This window comes from Hyaena hyaena, unplaced genomic scaffold (genome assembly GCF_003009895.1).
Source record: "Hyaena hyaena isolate Hyena2069 unplaced genomic scaffold, ASM300989v1 scaffold_8, whole genome shotgun sequence".
Taxonomy (NCBI): domain Eukaryota; kingdom Metazoa; phylum Chordata; class Mammalia; order Carnivora; family Hyaenidae; genus Hyaena; species Hyaena hyaena.
In genome coordinates this window covers 7,589,431-7,607,106 of record NW_024080640.1, presented here as the reverse complement: position 1 = coordinate 7,607,106, position 17,676 = coordinate 7,589,431, and the positions used below count along the sequence as shown (strand labels likewise).

Here is a 17,676-nt window from a genome sequence, read left to right as displayed (position 1 = left end):
TAGGAGTCTTTTGATTACTGATTCAATTTCACTGCTTGCAATCAATCTGTTCAAATTATCTGTTTCTTCCTGATTCAGTTTTGGGAAGTTATAGGTTTCTAGGAATTAATGTATCTCTTCTAGGTTGTCCCAATTTGTGGGCATATAATTTTTCATTATATTGTCTTCTAGTGATTTGTATTTCTAAGGCATTTCTGATTTTGTTTGAGTCCTCTCTATATCTTTTGATGAGAATACTGGCTAAAGTATTCTCAATTTTGTTGATCTCAAAGAACCAGCTTCTGGTTACACTGATGTGTTATTTTAGTTTCTATTTCATTCATGCTCTAATGTTTACTATTAATCCTTCCTTCTACCGGTTTTGGGTTTGGTTTTGTTATTCTTTCCAGCTCCTTTAGGTATAAGTTTAGATTATTTATTTGAGATTTTTCTTCTTGAAGTAGGCCTATATTGCTATAAACTTCCCTCTTAGAACAGCTTTTGCTGAATCCCAAAGATTTTGGAAAATTGTGTTTTCATATTCCTATGTCTCCATATAATTAGAAAGTGAGCAGGCTGAGGAGAGGGGCAGAGGGAGAGAGAATCCCACACAGGCTTCCTGCCTAGCATGAAGTCTGATGCAGGGCTCAATCCCACAACCTGAGCCAAAATCAGGAGTTGGTCGTTCAACCAACCAAGCCATCTAGATGCCCCTGTTCCCATATGTATATATATTTTTAATTTCCTCTTTGATTGCTTGGCTGACCCGTTAATTGTTTAGTAGCATGTTATTTAAGTTCCATGTATTTGTGTTCTTTCCAGATTTTTTCCTTGAGGTTGCTTTTTAGTTTCATTGCGTTGTGGTTGGAAAAAATGCATGGTATGACTTCAATCTTTTTTAATTTGTTGAGATTTGTTTTGTGGCCTAATATGTGATCTGTTCTGGAGACTGTCCCATGTATACTCAAAAGAATGTATATTCTGTTGTTTTAGAATGGAATGTTCTGAATATATGTTAGATCCATCTGGGCCAACGTGTAATCCAAAGCCACTGTGTTTTTGTTGATTTTCTGTTGAATGATCTATCCACTGATGTAAGTTGGGTGTTCAAGTCCTCTACTGTTACTGTATTACTATTGATTACTTTGTTACCCACAGCTTTATATATTTGGGTGCTTCCATGTTGGGTGAATAAATATTTAGAGTTGTTAAATCTTGCTGGATTTTCCCCTTGATGATTACACAGTGTCCTTCTTTGACTCTTCTTACAGTCTTTGTTTTAAAGTCTATTTTCTTCTGATATATGTATTACTATCCCAGCTTTCTTCACTTACATGATAAATGTTTTTTCATTTCTTCACTTTCAGTGTGCATGTGTCTTTAGGTCTGAAACTGTCTCTTGTAGGCAGCATACGGATGAGTCTTGCTTTTTCAACCATTCTGTCACCCTTTGTCTTCTGATTGGAGCATTTACATTCAAAATAATTATTGATAGGTATATACTTATTGCCATTTTGCTACTTGACTTATGGTTGATTCTGTAGTTCTTATTTGTTCCTTTCTTCTCTTGCTCTCTTCCCTGATGGTTTGCTGGCTTTCTTTAGTAATATACCTGGATTCTGTTTTATTTTTTGCATATCACAGATTTTTTATTTGTGGTTACCAATAGTTGTGTATATAAAATCTTATATATATAGCAGCCTATATGAAACTGATGGCTGCCTAATTTTGAACCCATTCTTTACTCCTTTCCCCCCATTTTCGGCATATGGTATATTTTACATTCTTTTATTTAGTGAAATCTTTGATTTAAAAAATATTTTAAAATGTTTATTTAGTTTTGAGGGAGAGAGAGACACAGTTTGAGTGGGGGAGGGACAGAGAGAGAGGGAGACACAGAATCTGAAGCGGGCTCCTGGCTCTGAGCTGTCAGCACAGAGCCCGAAGCGGAGCTTGAACCCATGAACTGTGAGATCATGACCTGAGCTGAAGTCGGCCACTTAACCAACTGAGCCACCCAGGAGCCCCTGAAATCTTTGATTTTTATACTTATACTTAATTTTATTTTGTACTTCCTATTTTTCTCACTCCTGCTTATAGTCTTTCCTTCCCTTCAAAGACTCCCTTTTAGTATTTCTTAAAGGCTGGTTAACTATTCTTTGTCTGGGAAACTATCTTTCCCTCTATTCTGAATGATAGCCTTGCTGGGTAAAATATAACTGGCTGCTAGAATATTATTTTTGTCTTTCAGCATTTTGAATATATTTTCCCTCTCCCTTCTGGCCTGCAAAGTGTCTGCTGAAAAATCAGTTGATAGCCTTATGGGGTTTCCTTTGTATGTAACTGTTTTCTTTTGTTCCTTTTAATTTATTTATTTAAAAGAATTTTTAATGTCTATTCATTTTTGAGAGACAGAACAGAGTGTGAGCAGGTGAGGGGCAGAGAGAGAGGGAGACAGAATCCAAAGCAGGCTCTGGGCTGTGAGCTGTCAGCACAGAACCCAAGATGGGGCTTAAACTCAGAAACCATGAGATCATGACCTGAACTGAACTCAGACACTCAACAGACTGAGCCACCCAGGTATCCCTCTTGTCACTTTTAAAATTCTCTTGTTTTCGCTACTTTGTGCCATTTTAATTACTATGTCTTGGGGTGGACCTCCTTGGGTTGATTTTGTTGGGGTCTTTCTTTGCCTCCTGTACCTAGATTTCTGTTCACTTCCCCAGATTCAGGAAGTTTTCAGCTATTTCTTCAAATACATTTTCTGCTCCCATTCCTCTCTCTTCTCCTGTCAGGATCCCTATAATGCAAATGTTATCATGCTTGATGGTGTCATTGAGTTTAGTCTAATTTCAATTTTTATTATGTTTCTCTCTTCTATTCAGCTTGATTGCTTTCCATTACTCTGTTCTCCAGGTCTCTGATCCATTCTGCTGCTTCCTCTAGTCTATTTATTCCACCTAGTGTATTTTTAACTTCAGTTGAGTTCCTCATCTCTGGTTGCTTTTCCATCTCTTCGTTGAGGGCATCACTGAGGTCCCTCCACTTTTTTTTCACAAGTCCAGTGAGTATCTTTGTAACCATTACTTTAAGTTCTCTATCAGGCATTTATCTATCTCCATTTTGTTTAGCTCTCTTGCTGTGACTTTGTCCTATGCTTTCATTTGGAACATATTTCTCTGTGTCTATTTCTCTGTGTTAGGAAAGTCAGCTACATCTCCTGGTCTTGAAAGTAGTGTCCTATTAAGAAGAGGCAGTGCAGTGTTCCCTGTTCACCAGAACCTGGTGCTTGAGGGGTAGATATTTGTGTTTTGTTCACCCTACTGTTGTGGTTGAGCCACTTTTGCCTCTTGTCATCTGCTTTGCCTTCTTTGCCTATTGTGGGTAGAGTTTTGTTCCATTGTTTTTACCATGTTGTTAGTGTGTCAGTCTGAGGTGCGCTGGGCTTGAGTTGGAGTCAGATAAGGCAATTGCCAGAGATACTGTAGCACCAAACTGCTGGGCACTTTCCCTGTGTTGTCCTCTAAGAAGCTTTGACTGGTGGGTGGGCCCTTGTTGTAAGACTATATGTCTGCCCCCCGCCCACTGCTAGAACGGCAGTTGGACTGGTGTGTGTGCTTATTTGCCAATCTCCCCTGGGTAGGGGTCACTTCTGAGCGGTGCTGGTCTCTGTCATGACTGCACACACCCTTTCAGGCTGGTAGCACTGCGTTAGGTGGGTTCCTGTCAATAGTGTATTGGAGGAGAATGCAGGGGCAGCTCATGTGGTGTCAGCAAGGTTTATGCAGGTCTGCTGTGGGAGACAACCTAGAGCTGACGCCTGGTTGGAGGGCTGTGTTTGGAGGAGAATGTGGGGGTGGGGCACATTGTCAGCAAGTTATGTGGTGACTGCTGGCACTATACTCTTTCCCACAGGTGTCCATGCGTCTAGGCTGGGAGGTGGGGGGAAGGAAATGGCACCCACCAGCTCTTTTATTCTTGGAGAAGTCTCGCAAAGATCCTTGTCCCTCCAGCACATGCTCTGGGATGAGTAAACAGATTTCCTTCCCATATACCCCATGCATTTTTTCAAACTGCTACTTTATGCTGTATCTCGGTAAGGCTCTTGTGCTGTCTCTTAAGGGTTGGGACCGAGTTCCTTGCCCTCCTGGCTCTGCTAGAGTTGAGTCCACTGATTTTTAAAGTTCCAGGTATTAAGCTCCACTGATTATAAGAACTTGCATAATTATGGCCCTCTTGGTTTTTTTGTAGCTTCTCAAGGCCTGGGGTGCCTCTCTCCTTTCTACATTTGTGGCATTCCACCCTACAGCGATTAGTCCCACCAGTCCATTTAGCTCCTGACCTTGTCTCTGCCTTTCCTTCCCTCTTCGATATGTCCTCTCCTCTACACTTAGCTATGAAGCATCTGTTGTGAGAGTCTTTGGGTTCTTTTCTGGGTTATTTACGCTGATGTGAGTGTTACCTAGTTATATCCATGAGATGCGGTGATCATAGGTCTACCTACTCCCGTCTTCCCGAGAAATTTACATTCTTTAATTTTCGTACGTTAAATCAGTCTTGCATTTCTTGGATAAATTCTATTTGGTCATTGTGCATAATCCTTTTAATATGTTGTAGGATTCAATTTGCTAATATTTTATCTTTTTTGTCTTAATCCTTAATAGATTCAGATCTTGGTAAAGAAAAATGGTATTTATTTGGCCCCTGGAATCCTAACAATTACTTTCTTGAGAAACTTTCTCTCATACAGTCCTGTCCCCAAACAGCTCCTATGTAATCCTACAACTAAGCAAGTAACATTTATCCTATTATATTTCTTTTGTCTCTTTATCTATTTGTCACTTTCTGCTTCTTGAGAACAGACTATATTTCCCACTGTATCATAGTATCTAGTACAATCTTTGACTAGTATAACAAACTTCTGGGAAGCAGATAATCATCAGGTTTTTTAAAAAACATGAACAAAGATGGAAAGGAGATTTTTTTTTTAACAAAGACTGATTTTAAAAGAGTGGCTAAGACATAGAAGACTAGTGTCAGGAAGATTAAAGTATCAAGTAAGTTAAGATATTGACAACAAGATGCAAATTTTAATCCAGGTATCTGGGTGGGTCAATCACTTAGGCCTCTGACTCATGATTTTGGCTCAGGTCAAGATCTCACAGTTCATGGGTTTGAGCCCCACAATGGGCTCTGTGCTGATGGTGTGGAGCCTGCTTTGGATTCTCTCTCTCTATCCATCCCTCTGTCCCTCCCCTGCTTGTTTGCTCTCTCTCTCTCAAAATAAACAAACTTAAAAAAACTTATAAAAAAGATGTAAATTTTACTTAGGTCTTCATTCTTAATATAGCTATCACAGAACTTTTAAATCTGTTCTGGGATTATTAAAAAATTTTTTTTAATGTTTATTTATTATTAAGACAGAGAAACACAGCATGAGTGGGGGAGGGGCAGAGAGAGAGGGAGACAGAATCTGAAGCAGGCTCCAGGCTCTGAGATGTCAGCACAGAGCCTGACCTGGGGCTCAAACTCACAAACTGTGAGATCATGACTTGAGCTGAAGTTGGATGCTCAACTGACTGAGCCAACCAGGGGCCCCTGTTTTGCTGGGATTATTTTAATAATCATCATCCTGATGGATGACAGTGAGTAGAATCCCTCAGCTCTTAAGTTGCTTCTGTCTTTTCTATCAAATAGAGTTTTATTCTCTCTAGAAAGGGGAGAATAAATATTGGTAAGAGATGACAGAAATCAAAAGGTTCTGAATGAGTTATTTCCAGACATACTATGTCTCATGTAAGGACAGAATTTACACAGAAGGTCATAAAACCATTGACAACAATTTTTTTTGAAGAAATCAAGGCGGGACTCTCTCTGTTCTCTAAATGTCTAACTTGTCACTTAAGACTGCATCATAATTTAAGTATCAATTTCTTCAAGAAAACATGCCCTGAGATTTCTAGGCTGGATCCTCTTCTTTGAACAATCAGAGCAGTTTGTAAAAATCGTTATGAATTTATCTAACTCTTACTGTAATAAACTGTATAGGAGTCTTACTAAAATTTATACCTATTCTTTAAGTGATGAGTAGCTAACATAGTTGAAGAAAGGGAGAATTAAGTTTCAGTGAGAAGATACCATGAGCAAAGGCAAAGAGGTAAGACTGACTTTGAGGTTACAAGATCATCTTTGCTGAGGTCTGAAGTAAAAGGCGGAGAATGGCAAGGGGGAAAACTGGAGAGGCAGTCAGGAGCCAGCACATCTTGTACATCATGCTCTAGAACTTGGTTTCTATGCTGTAGCTAGTGGTTGTCAGAACATCTTTTGAATGAACAGAACATTATTGAAAGAAAGAAATTTGTCAGGATGAATAAGGGTTGGATGGGCTAGGTCCTAACTACTTGGTCTTTCACCACCTCTCACTTACAGTTTCCTAAGTGGTGAGTTGCAACATATGGTCTGCAAATCGCCAACATGAGAATTACCTGAAGTACCTTATAAAAAATGTAGATTAAGGGGCTGACAACAAGCCCAGCTTGGAATGAGAAGCTCAGGTTTCCATAAGCTCCCCAGGTAATTCTCGTGTACACTAAACCTTTAAACCCAAACATCCTATAAGACAGCTGGGCTATGATCTTCAAAAATGCCAGGGTTGTGAATGACAAAGAAAGGCTGAGTGGCTGTTCCAAACTGAAAGAGAATACAGGGATGTGGCATTTAAATGCACTTTGTGACCCTGAATCAGGGAGAATTTTTGCTCTAAAGGACATTACTGCTACATTTGGCAAAATTTAACTGTACTATATAAAATAGTATATCAAAATTGAATTTCCTGATTTTAATGTAAGACGGTGTTCTTGGAAAATATATATTGAAGTTGTTTAGGAATAAAATGTCTGCAAAAAAATGGGTTGGGAAAATATAGTTAGGTGGATACAGTTCTTCATACTATTCTTGAAATTATTTTGAAATTACAAGTTATAGAAAAAAAAGGGGCGGCTCAATGGCTCAGGCAGTTAAGCATCTGACTTTGGCTAAGGTCATGATCTCACAGTTTGTGAGTTTGAGCCCCGCATTGGGCTCTGCACTGACAGTGAGGAGCCTGTTTGGGATTCTCTCTCTCCCTCTCTCTCTGACTCCTGCTTTCTCTCTCTCTCAAAATAAGTGATACACTTTAAAAAAAATTAAAAAGAAAAAGCCTAAAAAAATTTAAATCTTAGGACTGTGCTAACTTCAACCACTTTTAGGATAAGTTGTAATTACTGAAAGGCTTTAGGCAGTAGTTTTACATAATCTGATTGGTGTTTTTGATAGATCACTTTTATGGTAGGTAAGAAAGATGGAATTAGGATGACAATCCTGGTGGCAAGAAAGCCAATTAGAAATCTCCTCTAAACAGGTGATGAGTGAAAAGAATGATGACATGATATGGAAATAAAGAGATTATGAGGTAAAATCAGTTGGATTCAATGGCTGGATCTGAGGGATGGAAACCAAAGAAAAAAAAAAAAGTAGCTGTCATGTTTCTAGGTTGAAACAGGGTGTGTGTGGGGGTGTTCTGTATATAATACTGTGATCAAGGTTATAGAGAATACAGGAGGAACAGCATTTAGTGTGGAATTAGATGAACTTGAATTTGGATACGGGGGACATCTCTGTGGAGATGTTTAGGAGATATTTAAATACAAAAGTTTAAAGCTTTGACAAGAAGTCAAATGTATATAGAGATATGTCCATCTGTACACACACACAAATATATAGCAAGTACAATGACAGGCATACTTATGGTCGAGAGTTCATGAGAACTTAATCATCTAAGATGATTTAATTTAACAGGAATAAATTTAAAGCCCAGGACAGTGAACCAAAATTTTTCTGAAGATGCAGAAAATGGAGAAGACACTACTACTGAGCAGCAGCAGGTGTGAGTATATAAAAATGCAATTTATCAGTACTTTAGGATAGTTTCCAGAAAAACAGATGCAACCTTAGACCACATTAATGGAAATCTAGGACATAGAAAGAAGCAAATGAAAGTGATGATTTATTGTACACTCAGTAGCTGGCATCTACAATGCTGGGTTCAGCTTCATTCAAGCTTGAACAGTGACAGGAAAGAATAACATCAGGGGGTAAAGGACTTGAATCATGCTATAGTGTGGATGGTTGAAAGAAATGTAAGGGAAGTTTCAAGAAAATAAATGATTGCTTTAAAAAAAATACTTAACATCTACCATATGGAAGCAGCATTGCGTTTTTCAAGGAGAATCAGAAAATGAGTCAGTCAGAAATACCTTTAAGGTTCACTTTTTGTTTTGTGTAATTAAAGAGGTAGAGGGACACATGTTTTTAGCTTCACAGAAAAAGGATGTTCTCAATGCTATAGGTCTCTAGCAATGGAATGAACTATACAACTGGGTAAACTACTTAAAAAGCTCACATGTAGATAATATGTGAGCACTCATTATTGTCTCTATTCCTATTTTACTCACCTAAACCTCGATTAGGGAATGGTCTTCCGAAATAATCAAATATATAGTCATCTGATACATCTGGGTTTGTAGCTAAAAAAGATGATAAAAGACCATTTGTAGCATGAAAATAATTTCTGGAGTCTTTTACACTTCCTATTTTTTATCTTTTTCTAAACAAAAAGCCTAGAAGATAACATAAAGAGCTTAGCTCAGTTAATTAACACAGCTCTCAAGTATTATGAATTTTTGCTGCATTTTTGCTATTTATTATTAAACTCTAAAAAAGTATCCCTACTCTTTAGGTCAGCAATTCTTTTCTAGGAGTCTAGTATAAATAAGTAAGAATATACACAAATACAGAGTTATAAGGTCTTCATTATTGTTTGTAATAGAAAAAAATGTAAGCAAAAAAAGTTTAACAATAGAGGTGGCTAAATAAAGGTTCACCAATACAATGGAATACTTTGCCACCATTTATTAACATGTAAAGAAGTTTATAATATACTTCGATTTTAAATGAAAATGTAGATTGCACACCAACATGGACATTCTGAGATTAATATGGAGTGTATGTGCACAGATGTAGAAAAAGATCTAAAATAAGTATTGTAAAATACGCTTTTCAGTTCTAATTTTTGATATTAAATTTTCAATAGAGGAATATATTAAAGTTATATATAAAAGTGATTTGCTTGGATGATCACTATGAGAAAGAGTAAAGTTCAAATCAATTAACCACATTAGTGATAGTAGAATTTTCCCCTTTCCTTGGTGTGGTTCTTATTTCCACTTCTAATCAGCCTGCTAGATCATAAGCTAAATGGATATGTATACATGGATACAGATACAGGTATATATAAATTTTTAATTAGGTCATCTGAAACAAATTTATATGCAACTTAGCAGATTCCAGTAAAAGCAAATGAATAGTCCATAATTTTATTTCTCTCCTGTTTTCATCCTCTATTAAGTTATAAAATGAGAGGAACAAGATGGTTTTTAAAACAAAATCTATATTCTGTTTGGGGAAAAAAAATCTCTCAAATCAGAGAGATCCCTCAAGTACAGGGCCCGCTCACTCCAACTTTCCATCCTTTGTGCTCTCTTGGAGCCCTGGCTAGACTACTCGCATTATACCTAGAATACTGCACTTCATTTGTTCACTTGTTTTTCTCTCCCTATTAAGAGATGAGCTCCTGGGGTAAGAAATGGCATAGGATACCACTTAATATCCCTAGCACCAAGCACAGTGGGAACCTCAAAGTTGTAGCACAAAAGCGTGGAATAAATGCATTAATTGTTTAGAGAGAGTAGAAACAGAACATTACCTTTCACATCGGAATTTGATTGTTTGTGTCTTTGCACTAAATGTCCTTTATCACACACCTAATGGAACACAGAACCAGAAGGAAAACAATATGTTATAAACATGAAAAGGAAGTATATTCCCTATATCATCTTTGGCATAGTAGTTTGCAACATTTCTCATTTTATCTTCATAGGATTTAGAATGGACAAAAATATCTCTTAAGTCAGAACCTCCTAATACCTTTCATAACACTACTTTTCTCCTGCAGCAATGAGTAGAAGAAAATATTGATACGGTGTTTTGGCACTAAAGGGAGTTAAAAATTTTTTTCACTTCATATAGAATTTATTTACAATGAGAAAGAGACAAAAAATGTATGGTTACAGTCTCACTTATTTAAATAAAAATAAAGATGTAGGAAGATAATATGAAATGAGTTAAAATATATAAAATTATATGAAAATGTGTAATTGATTACAAAACTGTGCTTATATAAAAAATATTTTGTAGAAAGTCCATAGTAAGGAAGAACATACACATGATATTTTCTACCTTGAAAAAAGAATTGCCTGTAATGACCAGGTACATTAAATGAGACAAAACACTATGTAATTATAACAGCTAATCTTCAATAGTCTACAAATCATGTAACCATGAAAACACTTTAAGCTTTTGTTTAAAAAGTTTCCAAACTTTTGTTTCTGCATCTGTGGATATTATAGAGAATTTTGCAAAAGGGCGTAGGAAGGGGAAACCCCCCGAGAACATCAATATTTTTTTTTTTGCCAACATGTTATGCATATCAATTCAGGAAGAAAAGTGGACTATGGAATAGTTAAAAACTAAAATCCCCTTTTTTATAGATTGTATCGGCAGCAAAAAACTGGATAGAATCATTATAAAAAATGAGAGGAGGGGCCCCTGGGTGGCTCAGTCAGTTAAGCGTCCGACTTCTGCTCAGGTCATGATCTCACGGTTCGTGGGTTCGAGCCCCACGTCTGGCTCTGTGCTGACAGCTCGCTCAAAGCCTGAAGCATATTTCAGATTCTGTGTCTCCCTCTCTCTCTGACCCTCCCCTGCTCACGCTGTTTCTCTTCCTCTCAGAAATAAATAAAACATTAAAATTTTTTTTTAAAATGAGAGGAAAGTTTAAAAATAAAAACTTGATTATTGAAGGCAGAGAGAAAGGAAATATTCTAGAAAAAATTACACAAAGTTAAAAGTAGCAAACCTATATAATCAGAATTTTGAGAGACAAGATATGAAATTAGGTTGGAGAAATTCACTTGTGATAAGACTTGATGAAATCAACATCATTTTTAGCCCACTTCTTTGATTGAAATGATGTTGTAAGCTATTATAAACTATTCTATTCCATTCATCCTACAGAAAATCACCAGGCCAGTGTCCTTATGAACATGATCTCCCAATTCTAACCACAGTAATCTATAGTTGTTTGTTTCTGCTCAAGTCTCCAAATCAATTATTGAGAATGTCCAGGTAGTAACTAAAGTTTAACTAAAATACTTTAAAAATAACTTCCAAGTATTATTTTCAGGATGTATGGATGTCTTAACAAACAAACAATTCAGAGCATGAATTTAGGCTGTCCTCAGGCATTAAACTAAGTTGACACCGTTCACTCTTTTTGCCAAAAATTATTAAAATGAATTTCAAGACCAATGGCTAAGAACTCCTATTAGTTTATAAGAGTACTTATGTATGCAGCTTTTCAAATAACCAAAATGATGATTGTTTTCCATCTGGAAAATCTAACATTAAATATAGATTATGGTGTCTAAATTTTGAAGCTCCAGTCAACAAAGAGGAGAATACATAAATATTTAATAAAAAGGAATTTACTATATTTTACCTGGAATATAGCTTGGGTAGAGGAGAAAAACCACTATGTGGAGACATTTATGCGGAGTAAATAAATATGTGTGAGAAAATCTACATACAAAACGATAAATAACAATCCCCCAAACAAAATCTGCTTTGGTTACTGAGTTCTGCAAATGACTTAACACACTGAGATCAATTAGAGAGTTTGTTTACCAAAAACTTTTTTATAATCTTGGCCCTCTCCCAAGCATACTCACATTGCTTCGGTTGCACAATTTACAAACAAGAAAGCAGATATCAATATAAAAATATGTGATATTACTCTAACAATGAGCTTTGAAGACTAGAATTCAAAATTTATGAGCAATACTGCACACAAACGAGTGCATGCATACTGATAAAATCTGAATCTCTGTGGATTAGATCAACCTCAGTTTTATGCCATCGCTATGGTATCCTAACACACGCAAGATGTTAACGGAGAAGTCGTGGATGCAGCAGAGCTCCCACACCGAGAATATTTCAAAATAAAAAGTTCTTAAAAGCTATCTGTTTTTGTCTGGTTCTCCCCAAAGGCAAAATCTCTGACCTGTGTCGGAGCTGGGGGTGGGGACGATGTCACTCTTCTGTCAGTGACACCCACTTTAGGAGCTGAGCTGTAGGCGGGAAGAGGGCAGCAGTCTCTGGTCTTCTCTATTTGCCTCTCTCACCAAGCTGAGGCAAGGGTGACTAAGGGCCACAACGTTCTGGGTAACGTGGCACCCCAGGCAGAATATCTATCTCCTAAAGGGAGCCTGGTTAGAAGAAGGGAGCCGCGCCTCTTGTCTGCACTCACCTGGAGCTTGGCCCAGCAACAGGAAGCTGCAGGCAGGGCAAGAACTGCTGATGCCCTGCCCTTCTTGGGGCGACAGCCCTCTGGCGCATGAGTGGAGAGAGGGGGGGCTCTGTGTCCTTGGCTGTGCTGGTCTGGAGTGGAGTTTCAGTCTCCCTCAACTGTGAGGGGGAGGAAGGAATACTGCTTCAAATACTATCAGCTCTTGCTGTTTTTATTAAATTTCAGGAATTTTTCATAAATAAATGGTTTTCATTTGCTCTTTGCCCTTAGGGCGATGGTTGTTTTGTTTTTAATATCAGTTAAAACAACTGCAGTTTTTGCTAGATGAATGGATTTGCAGAGCTCCTCATGCTGTTACGGTAGAAGTCAGTCTCTCAATACCATCTATTCTTACACTCTTGTATTGCCATTTAATTTTTCTTAATCTTATTTCTTCTTAATATCCTAGATGTAGCTTTATAAGATACCTCAAATACTTTTCAGAGTAAGGTAAGTAAAAAATGAAACTTAAGTATAGCACCTATTAATAAAATCCACTTCTCATCTGTCAAGGTTCTTTTGTATTTTTATAAACGGCAAATAATATAAGCAAAGTTTTAATCACTAACTTTTCCCAGGGAAAAAATTAGGGTATAGAAAGTGTAACAGGCAAGACTTTGCCATTCTCTTGCAACCATTTTTCAAAAAGTATTAATAACCAGTTCAATGAATACCTCTTGCTCTTCTCTGGTGTTTTGATGACTTGCTATGGTAGAATTTCTTTCCTTCTTTGTTTTCAGGTGTTTTTTCTTGTTTGTTATCTAAGTAAAAGAATCACATTTGAAATCTATATTTAATCAACACATCAAAAATGGTATATATGTGCACATAAAACTATCCTAAGACTTCCACTTCTAGGAAGATAAAGTACTTTTGCTTCCTGTTTTGAACTAATAAATTAAGTCAGCAATGTAGCAGGATACAAAGTCACCACACAAAAATCAAGTGCATTTTTATACACAATTAGAGAACAATTTGAAAAGGAAATTACAAAAGCAATCCCATGTACAATAGTATCAAAAAGAATAAAATACTTAGGAATTAACCAAGAAGGTGAAAGAAAACTTCACCTTGTACAAAAAACTACAGTGAAAACTACAAAACATTGCTGAGAGGAATTAAAGAAGACATAAATAAATGAAAGCATATCAATATTACCCAAAGCAATCTATGGATTCAGTGCAATCCCCATCAAAATCCCAATAACATTTTTTTTTTTTGCAGAAATAGAAAAATCCATCCTAATATTCAAGGATCCCAAATAGCCAAAATAATCTAGGAAAAAAAAAAAAACAAAATTGGAGGGCTCATACTTTGATTTCAAAATTTACTACAAAGCTACAGTCATCAAAACAGTGTGGCATAAAAATAGCCATAAGCTCAAAGAAAAGAAAAAGAATAGAGAGCCCATAAAGAAATCCTTGCATATACAGTCAAATGATTTTTGACAAGGGTGCCAAGACCATTCAATGGGGGAAATGACAGTCTTTTCAACAATGGTGCTCAGAAAACTGGAACGCCACTTGCAAAAGAATGAAGTTGGGACACTTACCTCAAAACAAATACAAAAAGTAACTCAAAATAGTTCAAGGACCTAAATGCAAGACCCAAAAGGATAGCGCTCTTAGAAGAAAACCTAGGACAAAACATCACAACAATGGATTTGGCAATGATATGATACTTAAGGCTAACAGCCCATTTGGGCAATACTGAGGTCTTGAGCCCAACAGCCTGTGAAGAACTGAATTTTGTCAACAATCATGTAAGTGAGCTTAAAAGTGGATCCTTTCTCAGTCATGTCTTCAAACGAGACCACCTGACCAACACCTTCACTGCAGCCTTTTGAGAGACCTCAGACAGAAGCACCTAGTGAAGCCACTCATGAATCTCTCTCTCATGGAAATGGCATGAAAATAAGTATCCATTGTTTTAAGCTGCTGCTTGGTGAAATTTGTTGCTTCGCGATAGAAAACTAACGAGCATCTATTTCACTCCATTTTAGCTGCTATAACAAAATACCACAGACTGCATGGCTAAAAAATAGAAATTTATTTCTCCTAGTTCTTCAGGGTGGAAGGTGGAGGTCAAGTGCCAGTATGGTTAGGTGAGCACTCTCTTGTGGGATGCTGACCTCTCATTTGTATCCTCGTATGGTAGAAGGGGCTAGGGATGTCTCTGGAGCTCTTTTATAAGGCACTAATCCAGAGGGCTCTGCCTCATGACCTAATCACTTCCCATAGGGCTCACCTTCCAGTACCATCATATTGGGCATTATATTTTCAAATGAACAGTGGATTTGCAGGCATGGGATGTATGTTATGATACCAATTCTCATTAACAAATGGTGTGGCTTCTGAGAAGTAATGCAATCTATCTGGACCTTTAAAGTAAGGGTGTTAAGAATCCTAAGGTTAGGAAATTCTATGATTTAAAGATATGTTACATAATCAGAAAATAAAAATTACTGCTATACAATAATTATGCAATGGCAAGCAATTTTTTTTGCCTTATTAGTCACAATGAGAAGAGTACCCAAACCATAGGCAGAAATTTTCAGTCATACCTGAGAAGTTATTTTGAGAAGGCAAGTCTGAGACTCATTGGATTCTGAACTGTCAGAGCCTCGGCTACTACAAAAAAAAAACTTTGATATAATAACTTTTAATTATATTTACACTTTATATTTACAATTACTTTATTACATATAAATATTAAAACAATACTTTGGTGGCATTTTAAAATTTCAACTGTTACTTTTATTCTATTATCTTATTGGAATGGTAGAAATGGTTCTAATTACAAGAATGTTTATGAGGCACCCAGATGACTCAGTTGGTTAAGCGTCCAACTTCAGCTCGGGTCATGATCTCACAGCTCGTGAATTCGAGCCCCACGGCTGGCTCTGTGCTGACAGCTCAGAGCCTGAGCCTGCTTTGGATTCTGTGTCTCTCTCTCCATTCCCCACTCATACTCTCTCTCTCTCCCCTCTATCTATAGTTGGGATTTTCAGTTGAGACTGATAATTTTATATCCTATAATTATTATAAAGACTATCTTGACTTACCCAGACTCTAGATCCAATGTAATTTCTTTCAGAGAAGTATCTGAATCCTCAAGAACTTTTTCCAAATTTATAGGTTTTTCCATCTCTTCCAATTCTTTCAGACACTGATAATACTAGGGGAAAATGTTTAATTATAAAATAATTTTATTTCCTAATTAAAATAATTGAATACTTATAGATACCTAGAACAACTACTATGAGGACATCAAGTACCAAAAACCCCAAGCACTGTTGACACAGTAAAAGGAAGAAACTGCCATAGGCCCTCAGTTAGGTTATGTTATCTGATAAACTGGAGTTTGAAGCATTACCAAATGGGCTCTGCTTACCTTGGTTCGGTCTGGATCACAATAGTCCAAAAGAGAATCACAAAAATGATATCCCATTGACTCCAAGTCTTTTGTGTTGAAATGAGTACCTCGTTTATTACCTAAAACACCAATCAGTTTATCCACCATTGAGGATGGGTTAATCATTTGTCCTTAAGGGGCAGGCTTAAGTTCTAAAACACAGAATATAAATAAAACCTCTGATCAGATTCCATCTCCTGTCCTTTTGATTTGCTTCTCCAGGGCAGATCATTTAACAGCTTATTGCTTTCCCTCATTCCCTCTCCACACCTGGATCAAAGCTGACTTAACACATATTAGGTGATGTTGTAGGGTGAAAGAAAATTTAGTAAGAACATGTGGAATGCTTGGTTACCAGTTATAAACATGCTCATAATCAGAGACAAGCTTGGGTAAATATTTTAATGTTTTCATCATCATCAGCACTTTCCTTTGAGTCAATAAATTTTCTAAAAATGTAACCATTTTCTTAATATGGAGTATTCTAAGGGTAAACCAAAAGATTTCTTAAATGTAACTACAGAGCACACTTTAAGTTTTTTTATTGTTTATTTTTGAGAGACCGAGACAGACAGACAGACAGCACAAGATGGGGAGGGGCAGAGGGAGAGGGAGACAGATTCTGAAGCAGGCTCCAGGTTCTCCACTGCCAGCACAGAGCCCAATGCAGGGCTTGAATTCACTTGAACTCACGCAAGATCCTGACCTGAGTCAAAGTCAGATGCTTAACTGACTGAGGCACCCAGGCACCCAAGCACACTTTTATTTTTAAAGGAACCAAGTGCTTCCATTAATATATAAATTAGCCCCCCCAAAGAACTCCCAACAAACCCAGTCTATTTTGCCTTGCAAATAGCAAATCCACTAAAAACCTTTCTATCCTGGTATTTTAAGTAGGAGCATCGCTTTTTCTTGCAATCACGAGTCATCTACAAGGACTCTTTCTTAAAACAAGTCAAAAACAATCAAATAACCAATTAGGTATTTTATCTATATGCTAAAACTTCCTTTTTTAAACAAAGGGAACTGATGAGATGGAGATAAAGTTTATTCATCCTGTTTAGAGAACTGATTGGACACCAGGATGTATCTAAGTAGGAATAAAGTGCTCACTATCAACTTGTCTACACTCTTAATCTTACATTAAAAACGTCCCTTTGGTGTGAAGCTCTGAGAGCTATGGAGAACACTTGGTCTTACCCAGGGTAGATCCACAAAAAGTAGCCTCCATGGTAAAGCTGTTCCTGATTCCCATTTTCCACATTACTACCCTTCCTGTTCCCTCTTTGCTCTTCTGAACATTAAACTTGCAAGCTGAGAATGAAAACTAAAAATAAGCAAAAATGAGAAAAATATGTTTTTCTGAGTACAATGTCTTTCTCAGGAAGTAGGGTTGAAAAGGAGGAAGTAGTGCAAAAGCAGTAATTCTCAAGTTTCACAGGCTTTTATTTCCTAACCAGTGGAAATAACTCATTTTAAGGATGACATTTACATTTCTGAGGACTACAGATTTGAATGCTGGTAATAAATTTTAATCTATAACATATACATTCAAAACCTGTTAATTCTTGATACCGTTGGGATAAGATCTTATACTTTAAAAACCTTATAGGAAAGGGCTTAAATATGTTTAGGAGTAAAGATTAAAAAAAAATTTTTAATGTTTATTTTTGAGAGAGACAGTGTGAGCAGGGGAGGGTCAGAGAGAGAGGGAGATACAGAATCTGAAGCAGGCTCCAGGCTCTGAGCTGTCAGCACAGAGCCCAATGTGGGGCTCAAAC

General features: G+C 37.0%; 1 protein-coding gene across 5 annotated transcripts in view; it reads right to left on the bottom strand.

Moving 5' to 3' along the window:
• Positions 1–17,676, bottom strand: part of AGBL3 (ATP/GTP binding protein like 3) — a 70,085-nt gene that overhangs the window by 22,834 nt on the left and 29,575 nt on the right. For 4 of the 5 annotated variants that reach the window (XM_039243225.1, XM_039243231.1, XM_039243237.1 and 1 more), the window contains 7 exons: positions 17,096–17,222; positions 15,875–15,975; positions 15,546–15,658; positions 15,045–15,111; positions 13,156–13,242; positions 9,782–9,839; positions 8,472–8,543 (listed from right to left, as the gene is read on the bottom strand). In XM_039243225.1, coding sequence (XP_039099156.1) covers positions 8,472–8,543; positions 9,782–9,839; positions 13,156–13,242; positions 15,045–15,111; positions 15,546–15,658; positions 15,875–15,975; positions 17,096–17,222 — 625 coding nt within the window. Of the gene's footprint in view, positions 1–8,471; positions 8,544–9,781; positions 9,840–12,442; positions 12,601–13,155; positions 13,243–15,044; positions 15,112–15,545; positions 15,659–15,874; positions 15,976–17,095; positions 17,223–17,676 lie in introns of those variants that run through there. The other variant, XM_039243252.1, reaches the window with a different exon arrangement.